Consider the following 21,179-nt stretch of genomic DNA (forward strand, 5'->3'; position numbering starts at 1 on the left):
TGTACTTGCAGAAAAATAAAACATAAACTCTGCAGTTCAGATGTTCCTAGGCAGTTGTGACAAAAAAAACTGGTGAGATGTGGGCACAAGATGCATTTCCTTGATCACTTATGAGGTCCTTTGCTTTACAGCCATTATCCCAATGCTGATGTGGTGAATTTTGGAACCTGGTTCCTGTTCAGCTTCCCCATCTCTCTCATCATGTTGGTGCTGACCTGGTTCTGGATGCACTGGCTGTTCCTGGGTTGCAAGTAAGTTGTGCAAGAGATGCATAAGAGTCCCTGATCCAGAATGGCAGATCACACAGCAGCTGCCTAGGTTTTGCTAACAACCAATGACATTTAAGCTTGAACAACACATTAGCAGATCTTAGTCCTAGAAACTCTGAAATGATTAGAACAAGCATTTTATTTCTTTACACAGGGCAATAATATACCACCTTTCTCCAAAGAGTCAAGACCCAATGCCAATACAATTTGTAACTAAAACTATACCAGTAATACCACACACAGAAGCATAAAAGCATAAAGCAACATAAGGCAAAGAATAGTATCCCCTACACATCCCCTATAACACCTTTCATGTCAACCAGTTCCACCAGCCTCCAAGGAAGGCTCTGAAGCAAAATGCATGTACACATCCCTTTGGGAAATATGGAGTGAAATGTCCTCTACAAGTCTTCAAATAAGCCATTCCACGATGTTTGTCCAGTGGCTAAAAGTATTCTTGAACAAGCTGACAAGAAGCAGGAGGGATCCATGAAACTGTGCTCTGTGTGTTCCTGCCCTTATAGTGATTTCCTCCTTGTTGTCATGAGACACTTGTGGAAGGAATGGCCTTTTTCTCTGATTCTTCCTCACTCTCTGCGGGGCAAAGGAACTGAGGGAATAACCTCACTGAGTGAGTAGCATTGCTCTACTCCACTCTTTGGCTTTGGCTTCCTTACACTGCTGAGTGGGAAGGGCAGAGGGAAGAAGCAAGGCACTTCTTTACTTACTTTACCCCCAACTTTTTGAGTCTGCAGGCACCTTTAGAATTTTCAGAATTCCCACCCCAAAATGGCTGCCAAAGAAGGCGGAGCCAAACACAAAATGGCTGTTATAGGAGGTGGACCTGAATGGAATACCTCCCTCTTCACACCTCCCAGGAAGAAGGAAAGCCTGAAGGTAGAATGGAACCACATGCTGACTAAAGAAAGCCCAGGTGCTTACCATTCCTCCCAATCTTCCAGTGGAAAACCGTTTCATTTGAATGAGGTCAGCCAATAACAAGCTCTTCCTTACAATGGCCACACCATCTTTCTGAAAAGCTTGGAGGGTGTGACATGGCAGCCATGGGCACTGCATTGGGGAACCCTGCTTTACCCTGTAGAGGGCAAAGTAGTCAGGGAGGAAAGCTGAGGGTATTACAGTGGTCTTTTCCTGCAGTTATCACATGTGTCTACCAACAAATCCAGGCCAATCCAAGCACCATAAGCAAAGAGCTTCAAAAAAGAGACCTACAGAGCAGATGGCTTCAAATGTAACCTGAGGGAATGAAGAAGTGTTTTCATTTCCTCACACCATCACAAAATAACAATTTGTGATCACTGCTTAACATGTAGGGGAAGCATAGTTATTTAACAGACCTTACACAAGTGATAGCATTCCGTGCACCTTGGTGTTTAGTCATGCCGGCCACATGACCACGGAAACGTCTTCGGACAGCGCTGGCTCTTTGGCTTGGAAACGGAGATGAGCACCGCAACCCTAGAGTCGGACTCGACTGGCTTTCGAGCAAGGGAACCTTTACCTTTACACAAGTGATAGACATAATATGACCTTACATTACCTAAATCTACAGTGACATAAGAAAAGCTTTCCCCCAAACTTTCTTCTCTGCCTCCTGAGATTAATGGGGGAGAGGTTGTTCCAGGTCTAAGATTGCTTGTGATGAAGAGTGGGGCACCCATTCTTCACAACTTGCCGTCCAAAGAGATTTACCTCACAAACTCTTTCATCTCCTACCATGGACAGGTTATGAGCTTTTTTCTATCCAGATGCTTTCCCAGGCTACCAGTGCGGAGACATTTGCATTTTTAAAACGTTAAGCTTGATCTTAGCTAGTGTATTAATTTTTAGTAGTGTATTGTGTATACATTATTTTTAGTGGTTTTTTTAAAAGTCTTCCTCACACTGAGAGCTTTTAAAATGGAAAACCAGCCATTAAAATTTGATTAAATGTTTTTATGCTAGTTAGTACATGAATAGCTGGAAGATGGTAATGATCTCCAGTTACAGCTAGCTTTACCTGGCTTTGAACTGCTCCATAGGCTTTTACGGTACAGTCTCCTGAGTCTTCTGTTTCCCAATAAAAAATGAGCTGTAATAAATCAGAAATAATTTATAATCCTCCTGCAAGTCCCAACATGAGTCACAATTCTTTCAGCTCTTTCTCAAAGAGTATTTAAATTCTACATTGCAATTCCAAGAATCCAGCCTCACTTTTTTTTAATCCATACGAGAATTAAAGTGCTAGCAATTTATTATGAAACATTAGCAGATTCTGAGGCTTTTTAATCTCTGGCTCCTGTTTTGGGCAGTTCATTCAAGAATGTATTCAGCTAGAAAGTTAGCACTGAAACCTCTTGGAAGAGACACAGACAAAAAGTATTTTCTTTAACCCAGGATTCACCTTACTCTAGTCCATGGAATCTTATCTGTTTCTAAGATTTTGTTTTGGCACTTGCATTCTGTCTCTCAGCCCTGTGAGAAAGCCCCAGTATTACTGGCATGTTGCAGAGGAAATAAAACTTGAAGGGACTTAACCAAAGGTTAACCAAAGGGTAAGGTCAAGATCACTAGGTTCAAGTCCGACCACAGGACTGCATGATCCTTCCCATTAACTGGGAGATTGCAAGAAATTATTATTTATTTCCTTGGATGGGATTATCAACATACCTGGTACTTCTCAGAGCGAAATAAAGAAAAGACAGGTCCCTTTCCAGATAAGCTTGCAGTCTAAATTTAAACCGTGAATGAGGCAGACAGGGAGAACAGAGAGAGAAAAGATAAGCATCAGACAAGAGATGGATGTTGTCGCAGCTCAGGTGACAGGATTAGCCAATCAAATAAGCTCTCCACTCCAGGGAAAATTAACTCCTGAACTCCCAGATTCTCTGAAACAAGCAGCATTTTTTCCTGTGCAATCCATCACAGCATCTCTTGCCCCTCTGCCTCTCATCCATCACAGCCTCTGAAACCTGTGCAGAATTGGGGCTTTCCTCCTGTCCTTGGGTAGCCTTTTCCACAGCAGAGGTTCTGCTAGAGAGAAAGCAGGAGCCTGCCACAGAGATAGCAGGAACCATTCTTACTAACTTAATTGGAGAAACTACCTCAGCCACATCCTTTCCCCATGGAGAACTGTGCCTGTGTGGAAGCAGTCCAAGTCAGAAAACAGGAGAGAGGGTAAGCTGTCCATTACTAAATATCCCATAGATCAGCAGTTCCCAACTTTTTTGGTATGGTGACCCAACAAGCCCAATTGACTTGGTATGGTGACCCATCCAGGGTTGGCCTGAGGTTTTTTGGTGCCCTAGGCAAATTATGACCTTGGTGTCCATCCAGTTCAGCATTCCATTTTCTACAGTGGCTAACCAGATGTTTTTGAGAAATCAACAAACTGCAATGGGTGTGGCTGCCCCCACTACGGACTCCAAGCAAGTGGCATTCTGACATGCACAGCCTTTGCATATGGAGGCTACATTCCAGCTTCTGACCACTTTTTCCTCTTCCATTAGTCCCCTCTAATCCCCCTTAAGAAACTCACCCTAGTAACTCTCAGAACATGTTTTACATGATCAACATGTATATGCAGTGGAGAAAAAAATACCAACTAACACATGACATCGAAGATACAGTTTCCAGGGTCAAATCTCGTTTTCCAAAATACAAAAGAGAGCAGTGGAAAGGGCGGGGGGAAGGGTGGGGGGACATTAGGGAGGGCTGGCCCGTGACCCACTCTCAGAGGTTTTGTGACCCAGTTTTGGGTCCCGACCCATAGGTTGGGAAACACAGCCATAGAGCAAGACTGCAGTAAAACAAGCACCAATGGAGAAAGTAACACAGCTACGAACAGTCCTAAAAGAAGAAAAGAAAACCAAATTGGTCATCATCTCAAGCAAACTGACACGAAAAGAGTATGGTGGTGTTCAGTGGCGCAGTTACAAGCAACACAAGGGCAAAGAAAGATGATGGAGGAAAGTTTGTGGCAGCTTCAGTTTTATTAGGATGTCCAGTCTCCCCAATACCACAACAATGATCTCCTTGATCTCAAGGGATGCTCCTGATTTGCATATATATGTAGATGAGATTTCAGTCCACCCAACCATATAATGTGCTTGTTATTGCCTTTCTTAAATAGAAGCATAAAATTTATTCACTGGTACGGAAAAGGCAGAAGCCGTTTGGTTGTGACATTTACCCTTCAGTTACACTGAAGTGGATTTTTCAATTACTCACAGCTCACTTGCTCATGTCTGTAAATAGTCTAAGTCAGACCAGGCCACCTCTGATAACCTCCTTGTCAAACAACACAATGATTTGGGGCGCGGAGACCTTCCCGATGGCATTGGCTGATGGTCCTCCAGATAATTTACTGTACTCTGTCCTTGACTATTGTTTGATATGTTTATCTGAAGATTTAATTAGGAAACCGTGTAGTGCTGTGGTTACGTGGCTAGCCTTGGTAGGCACAGCTTCAAACTTCTTGGCAAATCACTGGGCAAATCACTCAGTTTGGTGCCCACGAGCACAGCATAGTGGCTAAACTGGGATGGAGGATTTCACTGGTTCATTTCTCATCTCATCAACCAAGTTGCTGAGCGGCCTTAGGCAACGCCCCCTTTTCTTTCTTCCTTCACCTGCTACATGACAATAGCAGGACTGGCCTACCCTATAAGACTCTTGCACGATGTAATAGGCCAATCCCTGTTCTTGTGCAAGCCCCACTCGTTTCTATGGGTCTGTGCAATCAATATTCCTACTGGATTGCATCCTTGAGGGGCAACTAAAACCACTCAATCGAATCGGCGCTCAAGGAGTATGTAGCTGGGGGCCTGGAGTTCTCCTGGAGCGACAGCTCATCTCCAGACTACAGAAGTCACTTCCCCTGGAGGAAATGGCAGCTTTGAAGGGTGGAATCTGTGGCATCACATCCCTGCTGAGTTCCCTCCCCTCCCCAAGGTCCAGCCCCTAATCTCCAGAAATTTCCCACCCAGCATTGGCAACCAAATAATGTGACATAACAATATATAGTCGGCTCAGAGCAGAAAGGGGTAGCCATAGAAAAATTTACTCTTTATAAGGCCATTATGGTCTGGATACCGATGATAGCTTATATTATTGAGAGAATCAAATAATCGGTTGGATCTTAACCCCTCCATTCAACTAAGTGGAGTGCTTTCTTGTAGTAGAAGGAGACCTTCTCTTGCCAAAAAGATTCTTCCTACGGTGCAAGAGGCTCTTCCCCTAGCAGAAGGCTTCACATTCAGCTAAGAATGTGGCAGGATTCAGCTAGGGATGCTAGGCTCCAGGTGGGACCTGGGGATCCCCCAGAATTGCAACTCACCTCCAGACTCCAGAGATCAGCTCCCCTGGAGAAAATGGCTGCTTTGGAGGGTGGACTCTGTGGCACTGTACCCCACTGAGGTCCCTCCCTCCCTCCCCAAACCTTGCCTTCTCCAGGCTCCATCCACCCAAATCTCCAGACATTCCCCAGTCTGGATCTGGCAACCCTAGCAGACAAATATTTATTGACTGTATCTAATAAGTTTACCTTCACCACTCTGCTCTGTGCATGCACGGCAGCTTTTACTAATCTTTAAGAGTCATTTCTAATAAATAACAATGCATTAAAAGCCTGTATTCAAATGACAACCATACATTGATCATACCTCAACAGGAGGAGGGGGGGAGGAGGAGGAGGAGATTGGATTTATACCCCGCCCTTCACTTGGGAGTCTCAGAGCGGCTTACAAACTCCTTTCCCTTCCCCTCCCCACAACAGACACCCTGTGAGGTGGGTGGGGCTGAGAGAACTCTGACACAAACTGCTCTTTTTCAAGGACAGCTGTGCCAGGGCTTGCGACTGACCCAAGGTCACATCAGCAGGTGCAAGTGGAGGAGTGGGGAATCAAACCCGGTTCTCCCAGATTAGAGTCCACGCACTTATCCACTACACAAAATCAGTAAAGCCACATTTACAAAAACTACACTAGCAGCAATATAATCATCATCATCATCAGTACAGGGAGGGAAATCAGCATGGTATGGCCCAGTCTCATCAGATCTTGGAAGCTAAGGAGGGGTCAGTACTTGGAAGGAAGACTATCAAGGAAGACTCTGCAGAGGAAAGTAATGGCAAACCCTCTCTGCCTCTCACTTGCCTTGAAAGTGTTGGAAGTACCAGATGTGATGTCCCAACGCCTCAGCCTCCAGAAGCAAGTGACCACAGAGTCGCAGGCAGATAGGCAGACACTAAGCATCTTCCTGTTTACTGTCACTGAGAATCCCTTTGAAGTGTAGATCAACACTCTTTAGGGGAAAGCAACTTATTTCTATCTCCTCTCTTCTCTCTCCTCTCCCTTCCATGCACACAAGGTGGAGAAGCAAGATGCCTCTCAGCATCTGCATCTGTCTCCTAGTTCGATAGCATAGGAACTCTCTCTATATCTCTACCCTGCACTATCAAGCATGTATTTCTAGAATAAAGCGGTTTATTTTATTTCAAACTGAAACATGGCTCTGTGTAACTTTGTAGTCTTGCAAGCACATGGTAGATTTGGGACAAGCACTGCAATGTTAAAGCCAAGTGCACTCTGCTAACTAAAGAAGGATGTGGACCACCAAAAACAATACCCTTCCTACAGAAAGCCCCTTGCTGGGGTCACCATGAGCCGGCTGTGATTTGCTGGCACTTTACACAAACAATCAGCACTAAAAACAATAAAACCACAGTAACAGCGGTAGTCTAATACACCTAATGAAAGGATAACAATAAACTGCTTATTGTACAACCACATGGCAGTTTAAACATAGCAGGGGGAAGAAAGAGCTGTAACCCTCATAAGCAATAGCATGGTGCAATCAACAAAAGAGCTGTTAAGTAAACTGGCTCACTTGATAAATCTCTTATCACCTTGTTTTACAGAGTTTACATCTGATGAAACATGCAGCAGTAGTAGGGCAATTCTGACATGCTCTGATGCTGTTTGGCCCTTGTGTTTCCCCTGGCTACCTCTGTTCCTCAGTGCCGTTGTTTCTGCTTTTCTTTCGACTTCACTGTTCTTGGAGTCACTTGTCCTTAAAGATGTTTAGGACTGTTGCAATCCACAGTCCGCTTATTTTGTTTACTGGCACCTGTGATATATTATGCATGGCAGTGTAAGTAACCATGCTGGCCTGTCTTGGACTTAAATGCCAGTGGGGGCCGATGATGCTAAGGGCAGTGATAGAAAAGGAGGGGAAAGGGCACCAAGAAGCAGTTGCCAGCAGGATGAATACAAAGGCACCCAGAACAACAGAAAATGTCACAAATGCTGAGTGAGTATGCTGTCAAGAATTCACCTGGGTCCAATATGTAAATTTCAAGGCGGATCCTGAAATTAGGTAGCCGGGATCTTCAGACTATCGACTAATTGCCCTCTCTCTCAATGTTCCAAATTATCTTCAGTTTCAAAGAGACGTGTTCAGTGAGCAAGAAGAAGAAGACCAAACGGGAGGAGATGTCAGAGAAGAGAATCCAGGAAGAGTATGAGAAACTGGGAAGTATCAGGTAAAACAAATGTGACGATTGTGTATGTGATGATGGAGCAGGGACCTGAGTGGGCAGCAGGGCCAAAAAAATCCCAAAGGAGTCAACTTTCATCCTTGGACTGGAAGCGTCACATGTGGCCCTTCTGAAGATAGGCAGGCCAGCCAAAGCAAGCGTTCTATGCAACAGATGCCCAATTATTTGTGATATAAACCTCACAAGCAGAAGGAGAACTGTTCCATTTCAAATGCTTTCAGGCATAAACAGTTCGGGTTCCAAAATACGCGTGTCTGAATGATGTAGTTAGAAAAATCTGATCATATATGTATAGGTTTGAGAATTCAGATTTCACGTTCTCTCTCCCTTCCCCTCCAAACCCACAATACTCTTCTGTTCAAATCCACCCACCCATAGCAACCAGATGCTTGCAGATTGCTAGGGTTTCCAGATCCAGATTTGGGAACTCCTGGTGATTTGGGGGTGAAGCCTGGTGAGGGCAGGGATCTCAACGAGGTACAGTGCCACAGAGTCCACCCTCCAGAGTATCCATTTTCTCCAGTGGAACGGATTTCTGTGGTCTGGCGATGAGCCTTAATTCCAGGGGATCCCCAGGCCTCACCCGGAGGCTGGCATCCCTAGGTCACTTGTCTATCAACAGAGAATTAACAGTCAAGATATTAAAAAGCTTCTGAGTGTTCCAAAGAGACAATGAAAACAATGCAGTAAATGGCTCAGTTCAGACACAAGGTAAAACCGTGGTGAATCTTAACTGCGGTTGGTTTCTGAAATCAGGATTCATCTCAGAGACAGTCACTCAAATCCTGTTTTGCCTCAAGCAGTGATGATTTCATTTCATTTCTTCTCCGTAGTCTCAGAGGGCATCACCAAAGGATGACCCAGGATTAAGCCAGAATATCTGTATTCAAACATCATGCAAAACCGTACGTGAGACTAACTATGGTTAATAAATCAGCTTCAGATCCAGACGCTAACCAACCACAGCTAGTGGAATGGCCTGTATTCAGAAACCTGCACTAACCATCATTAATGAAACCATGGTTTTGCACCGTGTCTGAGATGAGCCATTATGTTCTTCACAAAGCAAGAACTATCAAATGCAAACATCACTGGGCATCAATTACATTAAGGTCAAAAATCTCCAGGATAGTATATATCTCTCACAGAATGAGTGAGCAAAACCTAAAGATGTTGTACTCCAGTACTCAATACTTCCCTGGTTTTCTTTTTTCTTTTTAAAACCCTTTCCAGTTATCCTGAGATGGTGACTGCATTCTTCTTCATCCTGATGACATTGCTCTGGTTTACAAGGGAGCCAGGGTTTGTGCCAGGCTGGTCATCTTTGTTTGAAAAGTAAGTTCCTACTTTGTGGCATATGAGTGGACTTGCTCAGACTAGGTGTTCTGGCAATAAATTTCCAACTGGGATTGAGAGTAAGAAGTGGGTATGGTTGAAATGGACAAAATGACAAGGAAACTTAAAAACTTGGAAGCAGAAGAATTTTTTGCAGATTGGAAAGATCTGAAAGACTATTTAGAGAAATACTGGGATGTGAAGGACAATTTGCTTTGCTTTGATAACTATTGAAATATAAAAGTTAATAGAATAGAGATATATAACGTATAAGAACAAAGCTTGAAAAAGAAGTTACCTATAGATATGAGATGAAGGTGGAAGGAGTAAATAATAGAATTTAAGACATGGGCTGGAGGTTGGAGCACTGTGGGAAGCCTAAGAAGGGGGGGGAGGTGGAAAGGATATATAACAAATGTAAGTTTGATATGTGTTTGACTTTTTTATTATATCCCAATAAAATTGTTTTAAAAAAAGAGAGAGAGTGAGAAGTGGGTAGGGAGGACCCATGTAGCTAGCCCCACCTTTGTGGTGCTAAGCCCTAAAATATATATAATAAATAAAATAATGAATTAATGAAATTAATTAATGAAATAAATAAATAATAAACACTGCAGCAGCACTGTGGGATTTCCTGTTTTCCTTCCTGTCTTCCTATACTGAGGGCATCCATGGCTGATCTCAGAGTCTGTAATAGGGCACATATAAGGGACATCATGGGCATAATCTCCAATAAAAAGGATTATGGGTAGGACAGTTGGGAAGACTTCTCTTCCTGAATCCTCGGAGCGGTTCCGCTAGTCACAGCAGACAATACTGGGTTTATTGAGCCCTGACCTGGATCGCCCAGGCAAACCCGATCTCATCAGATCTCAGAAGTTAAGCAAGGCCGACCCTGGCAAGTACTTGGATGGGAGACCTCCTTGGAATACCAGCAGTCGGGAGGTGGGGGCAGGCTTTATTCAGTCACCTCTCTAAAAATCCTCCAGGCCCCCAGTAGGGGTCAGTCACCATGACTTCCAGATGCACATGTATACACATACATACACATACACACACACACCACACACACACAAAAACCACTGGGTTTATTGCGTTAGCAATCTGAATCAGTTCAAGTCTGCTTCCAATGTTCACATTGTTAATCAGTGATCTCCAAGTATGCTGGGTTGAGGCTACTTCTGGAAATAACTTTAAAAAAAAAAAAACTGCCATAGCTTACAAAGGGGGTGTAAGTTTTACTTAGAGAAGGTATGTAAAGTTCTTTGCCCATTTAGCAGAGCTGGTTCTAGGTTTTGGGGGGCACTGGTCAGAGAGTGCCCAGCCCCCCCCCCCATGCCCACCTTCTTGTCCATCCACCTACATGCCCCCACTTGCCTGTGTATCCCTCTCCAACAGTGAATTCTCCGGAGATAGATCAAGATGGATAGCCATCTTAGTCTTTCTGTAGCTGTAGAAAAGAGCGAGAGTCCAGTAGCACCTTAAAGACTGTATAAGTGAGCAGTGACTCACAAAAGCTCATTCCCTGCCACATATTTTGTTAGTCTTTAAGGTGCTACTGGACTCTTGCTCTTTTCTAGTGAATTCTCTGCTCTTTAACAGAACTATAACAACTGTTCAATCCTTTTTTATTGGGAACAATCAAATTGTTACAAGCTTTAGCATTCCCAGAACTCCTCATAAGGCTAGATGTTCAGCACCCAAAAAGGGGGCGAGGACATGTTTTAGGACATGATGGGAAAGCCCAAGGTCTACAGTTTATGGCAGGGGTGTCAAACATATGGCCTGTGGGCCAGAACTGGCCCGTCCCAGGCTCTTATCCGGCCTGCAAGCAACTGGTCCTGTTTTCAGCCTGTGAGGAAAAAGGGGTCATGGGAGGATGAAAAGCATCCCCTGGAGGTTTTGGAAACAGCCTCTCTGTTAGGCCTTCTCCTCAGCCCTGCTGCTTCTGTGGGATATGCATGAGGGATGAGAGTCAGGGGAGGGATCTGGGACAGCCAGGCTTTTGCGGGTTCCCCAGTAAATCAATTGCTTTCACTGCTAGGAATCAATTGCTTTCCTTTGTCTTTCGAGTAAAAAATAATATTGTTAATTGGGTTTGCCTATACCCTTTATAAAGTTTGTATCTCTAGTACCTGGCATTACATTTTATTGCATACATGGACAAACTGACATTTATGTCATATCCAGCCCTCGTAACAAATGAGTTTGACACCTCTGGTTTATGGTCTTTTTGTGATGGACACCAGGAATAATTGCAGACTTAATTCTGTTGAGCTGGGCTCAGAGCACATTTCAAGGACTACTGGAGGTCATGGGAACAGAGAAGGAAACAATTTAAAATAGCCACTCTCCCTTCGGAAATATAAAAGCTAGCTATTGATCTCTCCCCAGCACTAGCTGGAACATACAGATCTCCTGGAAGGCACAGCACAGAAAAAAATAGTTGTCCTTGTAGTGAGATGAAAAAGAGTAGCTTCCTGATACTCTTTCCTCTTGTAAAACAATTCCATGTATCTTCCCTAGGAAAGGCTACCGGACTGATGCTACAGTCTCTGTCTTCCTTGGCTTTCTCCTCTTCTTGATTCCTGCAAAGAAACCTTGCTTTGGAAAGAAAGGGACAGGTAAGAGGAATTCGATATGTAACTTCATGCATCTTTCTTCCTTAAGAGAGTCCTAGGGGTCTTCAACCAACCAGGCCTTTCATGATAAGTTCACACCTGCAGGTGGCTAGAATTAGTTGTAATGTGATGAGCTTCACATCACAAACTCTTCTCACTTCCCATATTGGTTCCTATTTGTGGCATCTGCTTCGGGTGAGTAAGAAGCAATGATCTGTCATGACAGACCACATGGTAGCAGTTCCAGTCATTCAGAGTATCATGGGTACTCAAGTTTATCTCACAAACTCACTGTGCGTCAAGCAATAACTGTGTGCTGGGACGGAGAGAGAAAAATCCCTGATTGTAACTTTTCAGAGAGTTGCATAAACTGATCAAATAAAACCTATGAAAACCGCAGAGTCATTCTGTGTAGCATATATCAGTGGTGCCTAGTCTTGTTAGTATGGGACCCATAAGTCCAAATTTACTTGGTATGGTGACGCACTGCAAAACAACAACAGAGCATGGCCAAATTAGTGATACTTCAAATGCCTGGGACCCACTTTCACAGGTCTCATGATCCACTTTTAGGTCAGGACTGACAGGTCAGGAAATGCTGGCATACGTGATTGATATTAAATTCCATGGCAAATGTACAGTGAATTCCTTTCAGTGAACTGAGGCCAGAGCAGTGGTAGTTCTTTCCCTGAAGTGCTGGTATGTTGCAGAGCGTGGAAACAAAGTTTTATCCCAACTCTGATACACACTTTTACTTAAACCTTAACCATTCATTGGTACTACTGGGAAGTTCTGATAACAATTTAAAACCAGGGCTATTTTTGGGCAGGAACGCACAGGAACGGAGTTCCGGCTGGCTCCCAAGTTGACCACGCCCAGCAGGAACTCATTAGCATAATAGGCCACACCCAATAGCAGAAACTAATTCGGATTGGCTACATTAGGGGTGTGTGGCCTAACATGCAAAGGAGTTCCTGCTACAAAAAAAGCCCTGGGTGTGGACAACAAACAAGGTAAACAGAATAACAAGCAAAAGGTGGGTGTGGCTGGATGACCACACTTCTGGTAACATGGGGGTGTGGCCTAATGTGCCAGTGAGCTGTGCTGTCAGGGGTGTGGCCTAATATGCTAATGATTTCCTGCTGCTGGGTGTGGCCTATTATGCTAATGAGTTCCTGCTGGGCTTTTTCTACAAAAAGAGCCCTGTTTAAAACAAATATGGATCAGCCATGATGATCTCAGCTGTTTTGTTCCCGCTTAAGAACAATATATGCTCGTATATGTCTTTGTGAAAATGGTTGGCTATGTGATTCCCACCAGCCTAGGTTTGTCGTATATGGTTTGCTAAGAAATGTGGAAAAAATGGCAAGTTTATCTTTCCACAGGAGGGATGATGGCATAGTACAGCCTGATCTCATCAGCGCTCAGAAGCTAAGCAGGGTGGTGACTTGGATGGGGGAGGAAGGCCTTGTCCAACCGCCTCTGCTTCTGACTTCCCTTGGAAACCCCTTGCTAGGGTTGCCATAAGCCAGTTGCTACTTAACAGCCTTTGCATTTGTATGTGTATCGTTCCACCTGTGTTTTATATTCACACAGAAGACGTTACAGATTCTACAGATGATGATAACTCGGCAGAACCCATCATCACCTGGAAGGACTTCCAGAAAACAATGCCCTGGGAGATCGTAGTGCTGGTTGGAGGAGGATACGCTTTAGCAGCAGGATGCAAGGTGACTATAGATGCTTCCGGGTGTGAGGAGACCTTCCATGATGAAACAGAACATGCCTCTCTTCCTATTAGCAGTGCCTTGCTTCATAAAGGAACACTCATTTGGCTCAGATCACGTCCTCTCCTGCCCTCTGGTGCCAATCGAAGTTATTCTGTTTCAAGCACCTCCCGTCTCTCCTTTCCTCCTTCTTGTCTTCCAATGTCCCAGCAAATGCTGATTGAAATCGTGCTCTGAAATGGTTTCAGCCAGGGGTTGTTTAGTAGAAAAAGAGCTAGGGGAACTCATTAGCATAACTCATTAGCATATGCCACACCCCCTGACATCACCGGAAGTGTGTCATAAGTCCACACCCCCTGTCATCACCAGAAGTGTGTCATAAGGCCACACCCCCTGCCATCACCGGAAGTGTTGTTTATAATTCTTGTATTTCAACAGGTGAACATCATCCAGACACCAGAGTGTCGACAAGATGTACAGAACGGGACGAACTTCTCGAGTTTTGCCGTTCGTTTTGAGAACAATCTTTATCAAACTTCAATTTTCAGTGGTCCTTTCACAGTCTAATTCACCACTAAGGTATCCAAACATTCAGGAAGGCTTCTAACAGCTCTTATCACCAACCATTATTATTTCACTATGGACAGTAAGGTGATAAGAGCTATTAGAAGCCTTCCTGAATGTTTGGATACCTTAGTGGTGAATTAGACTGTGAAAGGACCACTGGAAATTGAAGTTTGATAAAGATTGTTCTCAAAACGAACGGCAAAACTCGAGAAGTTCGTCCCGTTCTGTACATCTTGTCGACACTCTGGTGTCTGGATGATGTTCACCTGTTGAAATACAAGAATTATAAACAACATGGAAATTGGATTTCAGCATTAATTTCTTTGTGTGAACTTATGCAGCATTTCACTTTGTATTGATGTTATATGTATTGCTGTGCCCTTAGTTTCTGTTCCTATCACTGGAAGTGTGTCATAAGGCCACACCCACCACTCAGTTAGTCTTAGTCTTAAAGGTTAGTCTTAAAGGTGCTATTTGTTAGTCTTAAAGGTGCTGTTTGAACTCTTGGACTATTTTGCAGCAACAGATTAACACAGCTACCTCGGGGAAGCTCCTGGATGGGGCTGGGAGTCCTTGCGGAGGCCATGTGGAGTGGCCTCGGCCAGGCAGAGGGGGAGGACGCCAACTTACCCTCCTGCTTCTTCCTCCTTCTGCAACAGAATGAGGCTGGAAGAAGGGGGCGGCTGGAAGAAGGGGTGGGGCTTCGTCATGTGCCCCGCCCCATTGCACCTCACCCGGGGGAACTGCGATCCCCCGCGATCCCCCCCGAAATGACCTCTGGTTTCAGCCATGGCTGGTGTCAGCATACCCTGTGGCAGGGCAGCTGCCCAGGCCCACAATCTCTGGTAGGGCCCACTGTTGCTGATGTCCCCTACGCACTCACTTGCCCATGCCCCACCACTTATGCACCCTGCTGTAAGCATTTTCAAGTGCCACTGGGAAAAGGGCTGCAGGCAGCTGTAAGAATGGGCAGCAGGACAGCTTGTGAGCAGACAGTGGAAGAACACACAAGCAGGTGGGAGGAAAGTGGGTGGGTGGGTAGTGATACCGGAAATCCTCTGGTTTTGAGGATATTCCACTGAGTTCTTGGCTGATCACTTGTATACAGAGATTTTAATTAGAAACAAACACTACTTTTCCCAATAATGGAGACAACGCTAGGTTTATGAATAAATGTTGCCTTTTACTAAACAATTCTCAAGCACTCCAAAATCAGATGCTCACACACAATCAAACAATCTTTCCTTCAGATTAAATTAGATACAGAAACAAATAGTAATGCAAATAACAAAGCAGTTAAACAATGGGGTGAGACTAAAAGGGATTTCGCTCATACTTATCTGAGTCCAGTAGGGAAATACCTCTTCTCTGTGGGACATCAGGGCCGGAAGGTCTCACTCGGGATCCTTCTCTCACACAGCTGGAGAAAGCCAACAACGTGTGTGCTTCCCCTGGTGTGCACTCCCAGGGAAAGCCCGAGAGGATCTCCTTCAGCAGAGCTTCGTTGCCTAATGTGGAAGGGGGGGGGGTTTCTCGCTGGCATGCTGGCCAACGGGCACTGCAGCTTAAGTTGCAGAAAGGTGGGGAGGGCTGAGCTAACCCTAACCAGAGAGAGAGAAACAAAGGCTGTGTTCCTCTTTTTAAAAGCTAGGGTTTTGGGCTTGGCTTTAAGGCCATAAACCCTTAGGGTACGTCCTCTCTGCTATGGCTATAGGTCAAAGAGTGGTGATGTCCTAATCAAGGGGAAGGGGCAATATTCAAATATGCTACCCTAACTTCAAACGAGAGCCATGTGGCCAGGTGTGAAACCGTCGTTTCCATTGGCAACCTTTGACTTGCAGAGTGTCCTGGTCCAGAGGCAATAAACATTATTGTCTTTGCGATGCCAAACCAGATAGCAGGAAGAGAGTTACGTGGTTTCCCACAGATCAGCAATGGTGGGGAATGCTGTTGTTTTCCAAGGGTCCAACCTGGGTGTAATGGCGCTGGTGTTCTTTGTCCAGAGGCATTCTGGGAATGTGCAGGGAGGCACGTGTTCTGTAGCAGGCAGCACAGGTCTTGCCCATCCATAGGCAAGCATAAGATGCAGAACAAGTCATACAAACACAGCAGTAATCCCTGAGTCCCAAATGCACAGATACACAGACATTTGACAAACACAGCATCAGCACAGTACAGAAAATGCAATTACAAGCACCCATGGTAACAGTAGGTGGGAGGGAAGGAGGGCACGAGCAGAGGGCCTGGTGATGGGCAGAGGATTGCGGGTATCCTGGGAACTCTCTGCAAAGGACCCCACAAAACATGGAACCGACCCTGGTTCTAGCTGTCATATTGACCTGATCGGAGTCAGAAAATGTTATGCCCATATATGCTTTGGGCGGTGGCCAGGCTGGGGAGAAGAGGAAAGTCAATTCTGTATTTCTTGTCATCCTTGCAAGATAGAAGGATCAAGGTTCTGTAGAGACCACAACGTTGTTTCATGACACCTTCTATTTTAAACCAACGTCTTTTTCTTTCAGACATCTGGCCTTTCCACGTGGATTGGGCGGCAGATGTTGTCCCTGAGTAGCCTTCCCTTTTGGGCTGTCACTCTGCTAGCCTGCATCCTGGTGTCCATTGTGACGGAGTTTGTTAGTAACCCAGCAACCATAACCATCTTTTTGCCTATTTTATGCAGCATGGTGAGTGTACATTTGGGGCTGATGTGGATTTGGTACAAACTTGCTAGATACAAGGAACAGTAGGTCGGCTCCAACCGGAAAAAATCTGCCAGCAGCCAGCAAGGGAGAGATTTTTGCTGATTCCTCTCCAACACCCACCTCTTCATGGTGCTTTGATTAAAGCTTTCTCAGTCTTTCTTCCACTTCAGCTCCCCTGTGAAAAATGAGAGCTTTTCAGGTGACTTCTCTTGGTGGAAGTCTGAGGGATAGCAGTTAGTGGAGAAGGGTTAAATGTTGTGGTTTCCTTCAAGAAATCTTGGGAATTGCAATTTTGTTAGGGTATTTCTTTCATCACGCTGACCAGGGTGGCCCAGGCTATCCTGCTCTCGTCAGATCTCAGAAGCTAAGCAGGGTTGGCCCTGGTGAGTCCTTGGATGAGAGACCACCAAGAAAATCCAGGGTCACTTTGCAGAGGCAACCGATCACAAACCACCTCTGAATGTCTGTTGCCTTGAAAACCAGCATTTCTTTCATCAGCTGTGCACAAACAGCCTCTGTCTCTTCCTTTCCTCAGTCAGAAACCCTGCAAATCAACCCTCTGTACACCCTGATCCCAGTTGCAATGTGTATCTCTTTTGCGGTGATGCTACCAGTGGGCAATCCTCCAAATGCCATTGTCTTCAATTATGGGCACTGTCAGATCAAGGACATGGTAAGTACTATGCTTGATGCAACTGGAACCCATGATCAGATCAGCCCATTTCAGAAGGAATGGAGTACCCCATTTCTGAATAGTAGCAGCAGTAGTAGTAGTAGTAGTAGTAGTAGTAGTAGTAGTAGTAGTAGTAGTTTATACAGTGTGGCTGTTTTGTGGTAGGTTAGAAATTATTTTCCCCTCCCACTCAAATTTGAAAGTGAATAATGTTTTGTAATTGTGTGGTCAGAGTTTAAAGCCAAAAATTATCTGAATATCAGAAGTACGAAAGTATATTCTCCAGAGGAAGAAAAAGGCTCTATTCCATGCATACTTGCATAAGAGTCCTCACAACCCATCCTGTGTTTGAGGGTGGAAATTCATGTTTCTCTGATGCCACCACCTTAGACTAAAACCCCCAGCCCTTTCCATTTACTCATAGTTTGAGAAGTGCCAGTAAAAACTCTCTGAGCATGTACAAAAGGCAAAGTTTACCAGCCACTTCGTGCCTTTCCCTTTGTGTTTGTGATCAAGGGCTAGGTGCAAGGGAAGGTATCTGAAACACAGTTAAACGGGAAAGATTTTATTAATTACACTAGAGCAGTAGTTCCCAACCTTTTTCAGTATGGTGACCCACAGGTCCAAATTTACTTGGTATGGTGACCTATCCAAAGCTGGCCCAAGGTTTTTGGGGGGCCCTAGGCAAACGATGACCTTGGCACACATCTCATTCAGCATCCTATTTTCTACAGTGGTTAACCAGATGTTTTTGAGAAACCAACAAACATTGGACAAAGGGTGCATCTGCCCCCACCTTAGCTGGCTGGAAGTTCTTTGCCCAGTCCGGAGATAGGGGGTCTTCTCCCTGGTGAGATTGTGAACCCCTATTCCCCCCCCCCAGTCATTAAAGAGTGCATGTCCCTCACACCTTAATGCCCAGCTCCTGTTTTAACAACTATCCATTTTGCCCTTCTTGGCAATTAGAGAAAATGGCTCTTTGCCAAAATGCATCTCCAGCTTGTTGACATCCTGCAGATTTCATGGCCCCTTTTCCCTGGGAAATTGAGATGTTCCCAGAGCCCTTGGGACCCACTAGTCCCAAGTACCTTACATATCTGGATAGTGAAAAATGTAATAATAATGAAAACAAGTGGGATTTATTCCCCCCCCCTCCAATGAGTAGGACTTGGCTGTATCCCTTGCACAAGGGTAACAGCCCTAAAACCAGTGGGATTTACTTCCAAGCAAACGTGAGTAGGATTGGACTGTATCCCATGCATATTTGCATAAGAGTAATGGCCATTAAAAAAGCAAGGTCCCTTTGCCTATTGCACTTCAACAGGCACCAAAAGACCCACACTTCTAGCCTTACTGCCTCAGCATTGCCTGGAATCCGGAAAAATATGCCCATCTTGTCATGAACCTGCTTGGGGTCTATGTATGCTTACATGTGTGTGTTGCGTGTTTGTGGGCAAGTAAAGTATGGTCCTCTTCATTGTGCCACTACCCCAAGGTAAGAAATCCAGCCTCCTGCACTAGCAATGATTTGGGAAGATGCTGGTAAAAGCTGTCTTTGGGCAAGTACAAAGGGCAGAGTCTCCCAACTATCCCAGCCCTTCTTCTGCATGTGTGTGTGTGTGTGTGTGTGTGTATGTCTAATCGTGAGTTAGTGATCTGAGGCACACAAGTAGGACTTGAATCACAGTCTGCGGTCTGAAACGGGAAAAGACTTTATTGCTACAGATTAAGCTATGAGCACAAGACAGGGAAAATACTATCCAGCCTACTGCTTACAGATCTAAGGAAAATAATAGAAAATGTAGCACTAAGGTAAACTCAACAATACAGAAGAGTTACCTCCAACACCCCCCCCCCCCGGATGTCTTTGGAACAAATGCACCTCCAGACCACCCACCTGGTCTGCGTGGAAGAATCCAGCTTCCAGTATTTGGACAAAGGATTTGGACAAAGACTCATGGATGTTGCCAGCGTTTGTCGGTGGGAAAGCCTCTCCCAATCCAGATTTAGGGAATTTATACTCACATGGGAAGGTGCATGCCAATCTACCATTCAATCCCACACATCTCACTATCCAGATCACCCTCCTAGCTGGTAGAAAAATGGTTCTCTCTCTGCAGAAATTGTCTCTGCTCTGTGCCCCCTTGGTACATTTTATGGCTCTCTTCCCTGGGAACACAAATACCAAGGACTCCCTGGTACACTTCAAAGCGCCTTACCTCTCCAGGCATAACACACCTGTCCCTCAACACCACAGCCTGTTTCCCTGATTTGACAACCTTTGCCCTAACTGATTGCAATTAATTTGTTGAAACTTAATGTGGTGTACTTTCTTTTTTATCATAGGTCAAAGCTGGCTTTGGTGTCAATCTGATTGGTCTAGTGGTTGTTATGGTGGCTATAAATACTTGGGGAATTAGACTCTTCCAACTGAATACATTTCCAGACTGGGCGATAGTCGGCAATGTCACCGGCCCATCATAGTCAACGGTGACAACACTTGCTCAGCCACCAGCAAACTGGAGTGACGTATTTTATTTAAATTGCACATGCATAAAGAAAGAAACTTGAGAGTACATAGTTCCAATAACCAAAACTAACCAAGCAGCAACGCAACTGGAGATTCTCCCAAGGAGAATCTAGTGCTGAACTTCATTCATTCCTTGCTCTCGGAACTATAATGGAATTAACTTGCTTTGGCTTTCCCAGTTTTCTCCCTTCATTTCAACAGAAGACTTACTTTTGCTCTGCCAACATTGTGCTTCACTTATAGGGGTATATGTAATATCAGCCACTCTAGTTCAGCTCTCAGATTTCATGTAGCTTAAGATGGCTACCATCCTATATTTATCAAGTTGGTTCTAAAGAATATGTTTATATGTATTTATACATTTTTTTTTTAAAAAAAGTAGAAAATGATATATAGTTTACTAGATAAGGAGGTAGTACTATTTGCTATTTGATCATCTAGTTCAGTGGTTCTCAACCTACCCTTTAGTACAGTTCCTCGTGTTGTGGTGACCCCCAACCATAAAATTATTTCCGTTGCTACTTCATAACTGTAATTTTGCTACTGTTATGAATCGTAATGTAAATATCTGATATGCAGGATGTATTTTCATTGTTACAAACTGAACATAATTAAAGCATAGTGATTAATCACAAAAACAGGGATTCTGCGAAGAGACGCGATCCCCCGCCGCGATTTGGCGAGACTTGGGAGCCCTATCATAAGACCATCGAAAATTTGTGTTTTCCGATGGTCTTAGGCGACCCCTGTGCAAGGGTCGTTCGACCCCCAAAGGGGTCACGACCCACAGGTTGAGAACCGCTGATCTAGTTGCTCTACGGTATCGAAATAGTGTGGCTCTTTCTACAAGCTCCTCTAGATAGTGGTTTTCTCTCTTCCTGGTCTGGTATTAAATTCTGGAAGCACAGAAGGAGTCTTTGGGAAAGGTAGGTATCTTTCCATCTTTGAACCAGTCCTTTGATGGGTGTAGAAAGGTATCTGTACAGACTTAATGGTTCCTGCCATTCACTGTTAACTCTCTGGACTGGCAAGCCCAGTAGAGACTGAATCATAATGTTAAACTAGCTGTTTCTCATATACCAAATGAGAGCTGTCTGGGACTAGAGAATGGTTTTGGAGACAAAATTTGAGAAAATGGTATTAATACATATACACTACCATACTTTGTTGGGGGACGTTGTTCTCTTCCAGCTTTAA

The 21,179-nt window shown here is 44.5% G+C and overlaps 1 protein-coding gene across 1 annotated transcript in view; it reads left to right on the top strand.

Moving 5' to 3' along the window:
• Positions 1-19,949, top strand: part of SLC13A4 (solute carrier family 13 (sodium/sulfate symporter), member 4) — an 81,289-nt gene extending 61,340 nt beyond the window's left edge. The window contains exons 9-16 of the mRNA XM_015429315.1: positions 132-251; positions 7,711-7,812; positions 9,061-9,162; positions 11,689-11,786; positions 13,380-13,513; positions 16,600-16,761; positions 17,315-17,452; positions 19,799-19,949. Of these exons, the coding sequence (XP_015284801.1) occupies positions 132-251; positions 7,711-7,812; positions 9,061-9,162; positions 11,689-11,786; positions 13,380-13,513; positions 16,600-16,761; positions 17,315-17,452; positions 19,799-19,936 (994 nt within the window). The 3' untranslated portion in view covers positions 19,937-19,949. The remainder of the gene's footprint in view (positions 1-131; positions 252-7,710; positions 7,813-9,060; positions 9,163-11,688; positions 11,787-13,379; positions 13,514-16,599; positions 16,762-17,314; positions 17,453-19,798) is intronic.
• Positions 19,950-21,179: the final 1,230 nt, after the last annotated feature.

This window comes from Gekko japonicus, unplaced genomic scaffold, assembly GCF_001447785.1.
Source record: "Gekko japonicus isolate JY-2015 unplaced genomic scaffold, Gekko_japonicus_V1.1 scaffold804, whole genome shotgun sequence".
Classification (NCBI taxonomy): domain Eukaryota; kingdom Metazoa; phylum Chordata; class Lepidosauria; order Squamata; family Gekkonidae; genus Gekko; species Gekko japonicus.